This window comes from Ammodytes marinus (genome assembly GCF_949987685.1).
Source record: "Ammodytes marinus genome assembly, chromosome: 9".
Classification (NCBI taxonomy): domain Eukaryota; kingdom Metazoa; phylum Chordata; class Actinopteri; order Uranoscopiformes; family Ammodytidae; genus Ammodytes; species Ammodytes marinus.
In genome coordinates, this window is record NC_137213.1 from 32,063,433 (window position 1) to 32,076,643 (window position 13,211).

General features: G+C 37.8%; 1 protein-coding gene across 1 annotated transcript in view; it reads left to right on the forward strand.

The window, feature by feature from the left end:
- LOC307255497 (tripartite motif-containing protein 55-like) overlaps positions 1–438 on the forward strand; it is a gene marked incomplete at its 3' end in the record, with an annotated part of 7,146 nt that extends 6,708 nt beyond the window's left edge. The window contains exon 5 of the mRNA XM_080034182.1: positions 357–438. Within this exon, the coding sequence (XP_079890308.1) occupies positions 357–438 (82 nt within the window). The remainder of the gene's footprint in view (positions 1–356) is intronic.
- Between the last annotated feature and the right edge of the window lie 12,773 nt (positions 439–13,211).

The window sequence follows — 13,211 nt, forward strand, 5'->3', positions numbered from 1 at the left end:
AGTTTATTGAGAATGTAACACTGAAAGAATTTAACAAACCTGCTGCACTCTGAATAATATATTTTAAAAAAATACTCAAGAAACGATGATTTAAAGTACAAAATATCTAGCTGACTAAAGTAACATTTATAAGTGGTAATTAAACTACAGTATCACAACAACACTGTATACAACATGATAGACATTAAGTAACTATGTATATAAGCGTGATTATAGCATTTATATTTTCAAGATGACAATATTTCAGCTCAGTATAAAACATATATTTTACAGCCAAACGCAATAAGTCATTATTAACCTTTGTGAAAGCTCATCAAAGTGATAAATGAGATGAATTGATGAGATTTGATGGTGAGAAAAGGTGATGCAGAACACAGTCAGTCAGCCAGTGTGCCGTTGGTGGACGGTCCCATGTTTCTGAAGATCATCATCACATAGAGGCTGTAGCAGTACACCAGACTCTTCACTATCAGCAGCGTGTACAGCAGCACCAGCAGCTTCACCCTGCACTCAGTCTGGAAGGAAGATTCTAGTGGAAGTAAAGAGGGATGAGATGGAGGGAGGGATGGAGGGATAGATGGAGGGAGAGATGGTGGAATAGTTGTCGGTTGGAGAGCTGGAACAGAAAAGAAGTCAAAAATAAAGGTCAGTTCTCTGCTCCACTTCAAGCTGAACACAGTTCTGTAAACGTTCTGACTGAGTCTTCATTACCTCTGACCTGTAGTGGGAGATTTTGCATATAATATACAGTTGTGGTCAAAAGTTTACATACACTAGTGAAGACCATGTATGCCATGGCAATATAGGGTTTTCAATAAACTCTACAACTCTTATTTTTCTGTGATGGAATGATAAGGAGCACATATTTCTTTGTCACAAAAAACATTCATGACATTTTTTCTTTTATGAATTTATTATGGGTCTTTTGAAAATGTGACAAAATCTGCTGGGTCAAAAATATACATACAGCAATGTTAATATTTGGTTAAATGTCCCTTGGCCATTTTCACCTCAATTAGGCGCTTTCGGTAGACATCCACAAGCTTCTGGCAAGCTTCTGGTTGAATCTTTGACCACTCCTCCTGACAGAATCGGTGAAGTTCAACTAAATTTGTTGGTTTTCTGAGTCGGACTTGTCTCTTCAGCACAGTCCACATATTCTCTATGGGGTTTAAGTCAGGACTTTGGGAAGGCCACTCTAAGACCTTAATTCTAGCTTGATTTAGCCATTCCTTCACCACTTTTGATGTATGTTTGGGGTCATTGTCCTGTTGGAACACCCAACTACGTCCAAGACCCAACTTTCTGGCTGATGATTTTAGGTTTTCCTGCATAATTTGGAGGTAGTCTTCCTTCTTCATTATTCTATTTACTTTCTGTAAAGCACCAGTTCCACTGCCAGCAAAACAGGCCCACAGCATAATACTACCACCACCATGTTTGACGGTAGGTATGGTGTTCTTGGGGTGAAAGGCCTCACCTTTTATCCTCCAAACATATTTCTGGTCATTGTGGCCAAAAAGCTCAATTTTTGTTTCGTCTGACCACAGAACTTTCCTCCAGAAGGCCTTGTCTTTGTCCATGTGATCAGCAGCAAACTTCAGTCGAGCCGTAAGGTGCCGCTTCTGGAGTAATGGCTTCCTTCTTGCACGGCAGCCTCTCAGCCCATGGCGATGTAGAACACGCTTGACTGTGGACACTGACACATGTGTTCCAGCAGCCTCCAACTCATTGCAGACTTGCTTTTTGGTGGTTCTTGGTTGACTCTTGACCAACCTGACCAATTTTCTCTCAGCAGCAAGTGATAGCTTGCGTTTTCTTCCTGATCGTGGCAATGATACAACTGTGCCATGCACTTTATACTTACAAACAATTGTTTGCACAGTTGATCTTGGGACCTGCAACTGCTTTGAAGTGGCTCCAAGGGACTTTCCTGACTTGTTCAAGTCAATGATGCGCTTTTTCAGATCTGTGCTGAGCTCCTTAGACTTTCCCACTGTAGTATTTCTGGCTGAGTCTAGTGAATGTGTCAAACAAGCCCTATTTACATGGACTGAAAGAAGTCACCAGCTGGAGTCAATCATAATCACTCGTAAGAAGTTAGGAGGCCATGCCAAAAAGCAAATTGGATTGAAACAACTTTTTCTACATCACCAAATTGGTAATTCAAGGTGCTGTATGTATATTTTTGACCCAGAAGATTTTGACACATTTTCAAAAGACCCATAATAAATTCGTAAAAGGACCATTTTTCATGAATGTTTTCTGTGACAAAGAAATATGTGCTCCTTATCATTCCATCACAGAAAAATAAGAGTTGTAGAGTTTATTGAAAACCCTATATTGCCATGGCATACATGATCTTCACTAGTGTATGTAAACTTTTGACCACAACTGTATATCTGGACTCAGATATTGGAATGCTTACTTAGCCATTGTTTTATATAGACTTATAAGTGTAATTGGATATGTTGCATGTTGTTTGTGACTGAAACTGAGATGTAGATTGCCCAACGACCACTCGGACAGCCACGCCTATGGTTAACTTATGCACAATTACTCTGTCTGTTCTTCTATTGTCCTATGCCGAAACTCCTCCCATGGTTAAGTTATGTACATTAGAACTGTCTGCCTCTCTACCTGTCTCCCCTTCAAACCATTGTTAGACGCCTCCCCCCTGGGGGGCAGATGTTCCTTAAATACATGACGTTTTAAGGAAGAATTGGTCACTCTTGCACATACAGTCTCTGTCTGTATTTGTGACCTCTCCGCGGAGATCCTTGCTGTATGATTGAAATAAAACCTAATGCTACTATTAACGTATCACGATTGCCTAATTTTCCCATTACAGACCCATTTCATCTCTGTATCTATTTCACTCCACATAAAATAAAAGGTTGAAAATATCCAAAAAATTATCCCTAAAAGATAAAGAAATTAATATAAGAAATGTCGGCTGCTGCTGAACACAGTCCCTGAGTCTTCATTACCTTGTTCTGTTTGGGCCTTCACTGTGCCGCTCTCATGCTCCACAGAGCAGCTGTAGTTATAGGTGATTCTTTCTTGCCGATTGATCCTTAAGATGGAGGCAGTGCAGCCCCACCCTCCTTGATCAGCGGTCACCTTCTCCACAGCTCCATTCTCCTTCTGTCTTTCCCAGGAGAACTTGACCAGAGGAGGAAACATGTCTGAGGCCAGACACAGCAGGGAGCTCTGGCCCCCAGGGTGGGCGCTGGATGCTGCTGGGTACACGCTCACCACAGGCTTCACCACCTGCTCATCTGAAGTTGGACAGCAGAAACATACACACAGACACACAAATGCACATGCACACACACACACACACACACACACACACACACACACACACACACACACACACACACACACACACACACACACACACACACACACACAATATACAAGTCCATTCATCATAATTTAAAATGTGTAATTATAATAAAATATACCATTAATGGGTGTACGTTTTTTTCATATAACAATAAGCATACATTCACTAATTAATTTAAAAAAAATGTCTGTTTACATAATATTTTTCTATCTTAATGTAATGAAACATAATTAGTGATTTATTGATAAAGATTGTCAATCTACGTGAGATTTATTTTTTCCTTTATCTTCATCTTCACTTATAGTCTATGTATCAATATATAAGAGAGCCGCATAAACATTACTTAACATTCAATCATCAAAATATTTATGAAATGCTTCATACCACCATATTATCTAATCTAATGTTACTCTTAAAACACAAATAAATACATAAATAACATTACTTTTTATTTTCAATTTTAAAGTGAATGCATAATTACAATGATACGTTTAGAAATATCTGTTATACACTATAAAAAGGTATGATCTTTTTTAATACTTTTTCATTTAACACAGATATAATAAAACATATTTATATTATAATTAACCTTAACATAGAAAACTATTTAAATTAATACTATGTGTTACATTGAATGCCATACACTTTTCTCTACCATCTAAAAAACTAAATAAACGATCAGTGATTTTGTAACAATTTTAGATTTTTCACATAATCTTTTAATGTTAAAAAGTATTAAATGTTCAGATATACCTTTGGTAAAGCCGATCATATAATACAATTTAATTCTTGTTAAAAAGCCTTTACATAAAGTATCTGATAATGAATATGTATCACTATTCACTTTCATATTACTTTCATCAAATAAGAGTTACATTAAGCATCATATAATATTCATACTAGATATTATATAAAGAAAACAGAAAAACTTCAGATTGTGAGATTTAAAGGAAAGATTAAAGGAGGATTATTTTCATGAATCATGAACGTTTTTTAACTGCTGCATGGCTGCAAGAATTCTCTAATTATGGAAAAACGAACATGTAGCAACAGGAGCTGAATAAAAACTAATTGTTCATAAAACAAATGAATTAAATAAATGGTTTTTCTTACCTGTTACATACAGTTTAGTTCCAGAGCCAAAGATGTAGTAGGAGCCCTCGTACCGGCCTGATGAACCTCTCACAGTGAGAAACACTGATACAAAAACCTGTCTGCTGCTGAATGTGTCAGCTGAGGTGAACCAGTCCAAGATAAAAAACGTTCCTAACTGTCACGGGAGGTGTAAGCGGTTAACTCTGGAGACGTAATCCCTGCTCTTAAATAAACATGTTTTTTAAAAATGAGAGAACACAATTTAGCAGTTACATTAAGCTTTTCCAGCAAAAAATAAAATAAAAATAAAAAACGAAAGTCATCAAAACACTTCCTGTTTCCTGTTTAATGCTTTTGATATGATTTAATTTATTTGCACAATAAAAAAACTAAAAAGTTATAGACAACACAACATATGATATGACGTAAAAGGTAAAAGGTAACAAAGTGTGCAGGTGAGAAAAAAAATAGGTGTCAAGGATATATCTCCTCAAAGGTAATTTCATGTAAAATAATGAATAACATAAAAAGTAATTTAATCCACAAGATTATACAGAGGTTAAAAAGCAAGCAAAGTGATCTCTCCTGCTATTTGAACTGCAAAGTCCGCAATATCGATTGATCAGCTCGCTCTAAATGACTACCATGGACATATACAGAAAGCTAAATTCATTACATATGGTGAAACCGGAAGTGTCAACTGATTTTACTTTGTAATGTATCGCTTCACTTCCTGTCTGACCGTGGAGGATGACTGAGCTCTGCTCTCTTGATTGGCTTTCCTCGTGACAAAGAAAATATAAAACGTTCATAACTGTCACGGGAGCTGTAAGCAGACGACTCTGTAGACGTCATCCCTCCTCTGTAATAAACATGTGTTTTTAAAATGAGAGAACAACAAACTAAGCATTTACAGCAAAGAAATAATAATAATTCAAACGCTTCCTGTTTCCGGTTTAAGGCAGCGCCAGGAGCGTCATAGCAACAGCATAGCAACCAGTATATCAACCTGAAACAAATGTTGTATTTCTACATTTTCTTGGCGATGTCCAGAATAATATTCGTGATAACCATCAAACTACATCGTTTGCGCTGTGGACCAATGTAGCTATTTTACATTTCACTGTGAGACTGGGTTGGCCAGATGTTTATCTGATGTTTATTTTGTTTATTTTGTTAGGTGTTTGCTGGATATTATATTGCAAATTAGAGGCTGAAATATTCTTTGTTATATGTTTAAAGCATAATGTAGCCCCTTTACCCCAATAATATAGAGAGCAGGGCCCTAGGTTCTCTAACCCAACTTGTTTACTTCAATTTTAGTTTGGATTCCCTATATTAATTGCACTTATGTAAACAGCACCCTTAATTACTCTTGATTGACAGCTATAATGGCCCATGATGTACGGAGTTCTGGGAACAAACTCAGCATCCTAATAACCTGCTGTTGGATAAAGTCCTGAGCTGACATGTGTCCAACATTAGTCTTAAATATATTTAAGTGAAATGATGTAGTGAAAACAAAAAGTGCTTCTAGAAGTGTTTTCCTTCAGAGCAGAAACAGACTGTTTTCAAGCAGCAGAACAAAACAGACTATATACTGTATTCATCAAGACCATTATGATACACATCTGTTTTTGAATTATGAAAAATTAATTATGATTATTATTTTAGCCTCATTTGTGCTTGTATTTCCTCCTTTGTCTTCACTGTGTCAAACAACTACAAACCTGCTGGAAAATATGTTCAAAATATCAATAAATAGAAGCTGAAGTAAATCCCTCAGCTCAGAGTGTTTGTGACTGTGAGGTGAAACCTGTGAACCTGGTCTGTGGTTCACTGCTCTCTTCCTGTCACTAACACTGTTTGACGTCTGTTGGTTTTTGTACAGGCTGCAGGGATCATTTCTCACTGTGGGTATCAAGCTTCTCACAGGCGCAGTAGTAGGAGGCTGAATGGAGGAGTTTAGCTTTCTGGATCTTTAACTCAACGCGGCTCCGGTTCCCCACAGCTGAGAAATCATCTTTCTGAGGATGACTGTAGCCTGAATAGACTCTACCATCACTCCTGATAATAACCAGAATCACTCTGAATGTTTCTGTGTCTTTCTTCTGGTACCACCATACATTATCAATATCACACTGGTCAAAGCCTCTACAGCTGATGGAGACTGTTTCACCAACTCTCCTGGTCACTGTTATGTCCTGAATCAGTTCTGCTGCCATGGTAACCAGCGCTGTAGAGAAACAGAATCAGAATCAGAAATACTTTATTGATCTCGGCTGGAAATTCAGTTTGTTACAGTTTGGTCCAATTTAGAATAAAAAACACACGTAGAAAGAAAAACTAAGGAATATGTGCTAAATAAAACCACACTTAGAAGATATATAAGTGTAAAGAATATGTGCTTTATGCCACAAGGTGAAGCCAACAATACAAATCAAACACTATAAGAATAAGAAGTAAATAAGTATGAATGAAACAGTGGGACAGATAGATGAAGGTCAGTGTGACAGTGTTTTGTTAAAGGTTGAGTGTGCTGGCTCCTGATTGGCTGGAAACCCTCACCTGAACACAGACAGCACAGAGCAGCAGCTTGGAGGAAAAGCATTTTGTGCAGTGGAGTTTCCTCTGGTGAACCTGGGGAGAAGTGGCGCTCTGACGCAGCCGAGGCCAAACCAGGACGAGCTGTGAGACGAGACGAGGGCCACGTGGTTTCTAACGGGTCCTCAGATCTCCCATCAGCCCCTGGGGCGGACAGATAAGACTGCAGCTGCTGCTGCTGCTGGTGATTGACAGCTCAGAGGAAGCCGTTCTGTGGTTTTCTGCTGAGGTTGAGGTTTAAATGAGCAACAGTACACAGTCACTCTAGAGACCAAAGAGAGCATTAGTTTTTATTGACACTAATATCTCTTTGCATTTTTTTAAAAGGAACATTTTGTCAATAAAACCTTTGAAAGGTATAATGTGTCTTCAGTCTGTTTGTGCTGAAATATATTTATTCTCACTGTAAACTACAATAGAACTCAAAATAAAATACTAATAACCCTACTTCTGCTTCCAGTGCATTGTAAACCATTACTCACGCAGGCAAAGTAAAAACCAACAACAAGAAAATGAAATGAGTATACTCAGAGAGTAGTATCAAATACAATGATGTTAAAAAGCCAATATGTGGGGGCGCCTTTAGCTCAGTTGGTAAGGCGCCCCCCTCCCGTGCCGGGCCCAGCAGCAGACCCGGGTTCGATTCCCACCCGCGGTCGTTCTCTGCATGTCACTCCCCTCTCTGCCCCATTTCACCTCTGTCTCTCTGCACTGTCAATAAAGCATAAAAAAAATGCCAAAAAAAAAAAAGCCAATATGTTTTTACCTACATTGTTTGGGTCCAATCTAATTATTTTGGTACATTTACAGTAAGTAAACACATATAAAGCCTATAGAGTATATAGAGTTGCTTTTGTTTAAAATATTCTAATATCAATTTTAATTTTACAGCTTCTAATTTGGAAACAGTGAATTATTATTATAACATAACAAATAATGTAATAATAATAACATAATAAAATGAATAAATAATAATTTCACCTAATATATAAGAAGGTAAATATGTGTTCATTAAAACGGGTATTAAATAAAGTATTTGACAATTCACTGATTTAAATCAAATTAAATATAGAAGTCACTCGATTTGTTTTGTTTCTTTTCATAGCTGTTTTCAAGACAAAACGACACATCCTGACAGAGAAACCAAATGTAACTCTGCTACATATTATGTTATATCAAACATGACTACAAAACGTTTTATATTACAACATATTTCTATTTATTTCCTTTTTCTACATATAAGCCCTCACTTCAAACATGTAGTAATGACCTCATTCTCCAGTTTCTATGAGACTTTCTATGACAGTCCTTGAATCTGTTCTGTGCTGCTGTGAAGAATAAAACCTTTACGATGCTGCCCTCTAGTGTCTGCAGCAACACACTGCTTCAGACTGAACTGCTACTGTCACTACTTTTTTTTTTTTAAACCTTTATTTATACAGGTAAATCCCATTGAGATTGACTCTTTTACAATGGAGACCTGTTTTCCTTTCCCACGTTACCATTCACACACACATTCATACACCGTACTTTACAGATGCAATTCATCATATGGTGCTATGTACAGGTGTGTCTAAAAACATTGAATATCATGGAAAATTTCAATTATAAAAATAATGTGAAATATGTCAGGCCTTTGTTTTGTTTTAATTGAGATGATTACGTCTTACAGCTTGTGATTTCTTCTTAAATATCTAAATTTCTCTGAACAGATTTAATGAGAAGTTCGGGTCGTAATGTAAATCCAAAAATACAACTCAATAAAACTCCTGATTGTGATTTTAACCTTTAAATGTCCCTTTACATCTCGACCACCCCACAGCACTGAGACTGCTCTTGTTAAGGTCCTCACTGACATCCACTTAAACAGAGACAGTGGCAAAAGTATAGTATTAGTTTAACAGGATCTCAGTGCTGCGTTCTGCTGCTCAGATAATGGAAAAACATTTATACACCTAAACCACTTGGGGATTATAGTCCGATACAAGCACTGAGTAGTTCATAGAACAAATCAATGTTTGGATGTCCAAAATGTCTTCAATTTCTGTCTTCTATAAAAGGCAAAACTGAAGACAAAACAATTAAAGACGGCGCTCAACTAAAACTGTCAAAGTTAAAATCCACAAACCAGGGGCGATCGTGGTGAAGTGGTTAGAATTCGTAACCAAACCACCAGGGGGCTCTAGTCACAAATAAAAACCTAATAATTATTCATACATTTTCAATAAAGCATTTAACAGTTTACTTACATGCTAAATTATGAATAAGAAATAAATATAATAAATATAAATAAAAAAATACATAAAATACAAATAAAAAAATAAAGTCACACTTTTTTATTTCTTTACATATATCTTTATTGTTATGTTATTATAAGAAACCTTGTTCCTGTTTCTGCATGTTCAACTGTTCTCAGGACACAACCACATTTCCTGGCTGAACTAAACACATATTAACTCTGTGCTATTTATTTAAAATTTTAAATATTATTACAAACCAGTTATATAAACTATTTTTTGTTTTTTAAACTTTACAAGTCATAAACCATCAACTCATTCTCCAGTTTCTATGACAGTTCTTGAATCTGTTCTGTGCTGCTGTGAAGAATAAAACCTTTAGCGATGCTGCCCTCTACTGTCTGAAACAACACACTGCCTGAGTTCCAAATCGCATTTATGTATTTTCAGCATACTCCGATTGACATGTATGTATTTGGACACCCTAAATCTTCTTCTGGCATACTAAATAGTAGAGAAGTATGGGTAATGGAACAAAGGGACTGTTTCAGACTGAACTTCTATTTTCACTACTTCAACTTGTTCTACTAGTGCTATTAGTGCCTTCCAGTGGCGGGCCATGCCTTTTACACCTAGGCCTTCAGAGCCATCATCCCGAAAATCAAACCGCTTAATAAATAAATAAATAAATAACTTCATGATGACGTCACGGCTATTGTCATTGGATTAACCACCCGAATCCAGCAGTTACAGTAAAACTTTAACGAGTGTAATACACTTACATTACACTAATGACACTAAACATGTTGACTAAACCATCAAGAGCATAATAGGCCAACTCATATTACACACTACACAGCTTGACAAGATGCTGCATCACGAAAAGACCCCACGTAGTCTAAATCATGACATGACCAAATAATCAAGAACAAATTCAAAACAGCCACAAGTCACTAGCAACTACCGATCTAGGCAAATGTCAAACACACACACACACACACACACACACACACACACACACACACACACAAACACACAAACACACGCTCACACACACACACACACACACACACACACACACACACACACACACACACACAGATCCGAGCTTAATCACAGACCCTGCGCCAGGATGAAAACTACCTGTCAGATCTTCTGTCTATCATTTTAGTTTACATTTTTAGAGCGCTGGACAGCTCAGCAGCTAAGAAAACCAAACATTATTTGCATGTTTTAATACGTTTTAAGATTGAAAATTATGCGGCTACTACCATGGAGAATGAATAGCAGAACGACACTGGCAGCGGACGTAGCGCGTCCTGTGGTCACCGCTCCTAGTTTGAAAACCCAGCGTAACACCACACACGGCAGCGATCGGTTGCAAGTAGGCTAGCAGACATATCCAGCAATACAATTAGCAATGAGCCAACTATAGGCCTACCTTTCATAAGTTGCTGTCTGATTGGAAGGGTTGCACAGATCGTCTATCCAGCTGGGTCAGAGCGGCTAGCTGCGGTGTTGTTCGACCCAGCTTCACAATGTCCAGCATTTCTTAAAAGGTCCTTTTCTCAATAAAAAAAACTTCCCCAGTAAGTTGTCCATTAAATCCACTCCTTCTCCTCTGTAATCCACTGTGTGTTTCGACAAAGTCTCATCTAAAAGATCTAATCAAAATAGAAGAGATCTAACATACTGCCTTCTATCCATGGACAGTAAGCTAATGTCGGCTAGCTAGCGGTAGTTCAAGTAGGCTACTTTCCCTCTCGATAGCGATTGCGACAAGGCCAGCTAGATGGCCTAGCCGTGTAAGAGGATACGCCCAACTCGGAAAACTAGAAATCTGATTGGTTAAATAACATGTCAATCACAAAATCGTCCCCATTAGCGTCAACAGAGAGGGGATTCTCTCGGAATTCTGAAGGCCTTGGCCAGATATTTTTTTACCCAAAGACAGCGCAGGGAAATAATCTGATTGGATAAGAGCTCTACTATATAGCGGCACACCGGAGGCAGCGCAGCCGAAGGAAAAACAATTCAATTACGTATTTAGACTTACGTGAACAAACTCTTTAAAATAGATGGAATTAATGAAAACATTTTATATATTAAAATGTATAAATGATATATTTAATACAAAATATAATAATTTATTAATAATATATAATTTTTCTGAAAGTCTTTAGTCCAGCAGAGAAGGCTTTGCTGGCCCTGACGGCCCGCCACTGGTGCCTTCTGATGTTGTGTCTGAGAACCTCAGGTTTCTATCAGGGCCAATAGAAGTAGTCAGGGGTGGACTGGGACAAAAATTCAGCCCTGGCATTTTTGGCCATGGCAGCCCACCATGATTATTTATACGATATGTGGAGGCAGGGGCGTTGCTCCAAATTCTGGGCCCCTATACAGGAAGTCCTGATGGGCCCTCTGAGAGGCAGTCTTACAATACAAACATGTAAAAGCTATGTTTGTCTATAGTCCAAAACGTATGAGTGACTGGTCACTCTCTGAGCCAGATAACAACACAATGTTTCTATTGATGAATGACCAAATCATTACGCGTACTTGAACACAACCCCTGGTCTAATGACTCTTAATAATCATGCACACACACAGTGTTTCTCACAGGAATTTGGGAGACTGTGTCGTGGACCCTGGACCTTCTAGGGGGGTCCGGGGGAATGCTCCCCCGGAAGATTTTTTTTCAAATGTTAAAGTAAAATTCATCAATCTGGTGCACTTTGAAGAGAAAACTAAGGATAAATCAACTGTTTCCTATGTAAGCTATTTAGTAGGCTATTATTTGCTGGAATAATGTATAGACACAGATGACCAAAAAGCAGAAAGAAGAAATGTACATGTTTAAAAAATCCAGTCAGCTTCGGGAATTTTTTTCCTTTGTTTGTATTTTTTAATGGCCCAATATAGGCCCCTGATCTTCGTAGCCCCGAACAATGTTATTTAAAAAATAACATAAATGTACTGACGAATGAAAGGCCCATGAAATCTTTTTTTTCCCTAAATAACGTTTTTCTGGGCCTTCAAAGATCAGGGGCCTATATTGAGCCAGTAAAAAAAAAAATAAAAAAAAAATATATATATATTTTTTTTTGGGTGCAGCCCCCCTCTGCCTTGGGCCCCCCAAGCCTGTCCGTAGTCCGACGGCCCTGAACGTAACTGACCATCGTCAGATGCTCATAATTACGGAGTAGAAGTTGAATGCATGATAATACAATTTAATGCAGCCTCTGAATGGGCGGCCCTCTGCTGTGTGTGTGATTGGGCCAGGCCCAGCCTAGAACCAATCATAATGAGTAATGGCCTGGGACAAAGTTTTATTTAACTTTCAGGTGAAGTTGACAGCCTGCACGCACAATTATATGTCCATGGCACTCCCGAGAGGGAAGGGCCCTCGGCCCGGCCAAGTCACACAGCCGAGGGTCCATAAAAAAAAAAAAAAAAAAAAAAAAAAGGATTTTTAATTTTTTTTTTTTTTTTTTTTTTTTTAATAAATGGACCCGGCCCGGCCCAAAATGCCTGCCGGCCCACCGGGACGATGCCCGGTATGCCAGATGGCCAGTCCACCCCTGGAAGTAGTGGTAATATTTGTACCTGTAGCATTTACTGTCTTGTATTAGTTGCATTACAAAATAGTGTTTGAATAATGTTTAAAAGTTGAAGCAACAATGAAGCCAGTAATACTAGTGATTTAGTGTTGTGTGGTTTTCTTCTATCCACTAGATGTCACTGTTGTTTATATTTGATGTTAGAGCATCAACAGAATCTAATATGGAAGCAACTCATAATCACTTGATGTTGTGTACCTTATTAAATTGAAAATCCCTAAATGGTCATTTTTGCCTACCACAATGAGAAATACACTGTTTTGATTATTAATCTAAATTTATTAAAGGCAAGTTTATTTATAT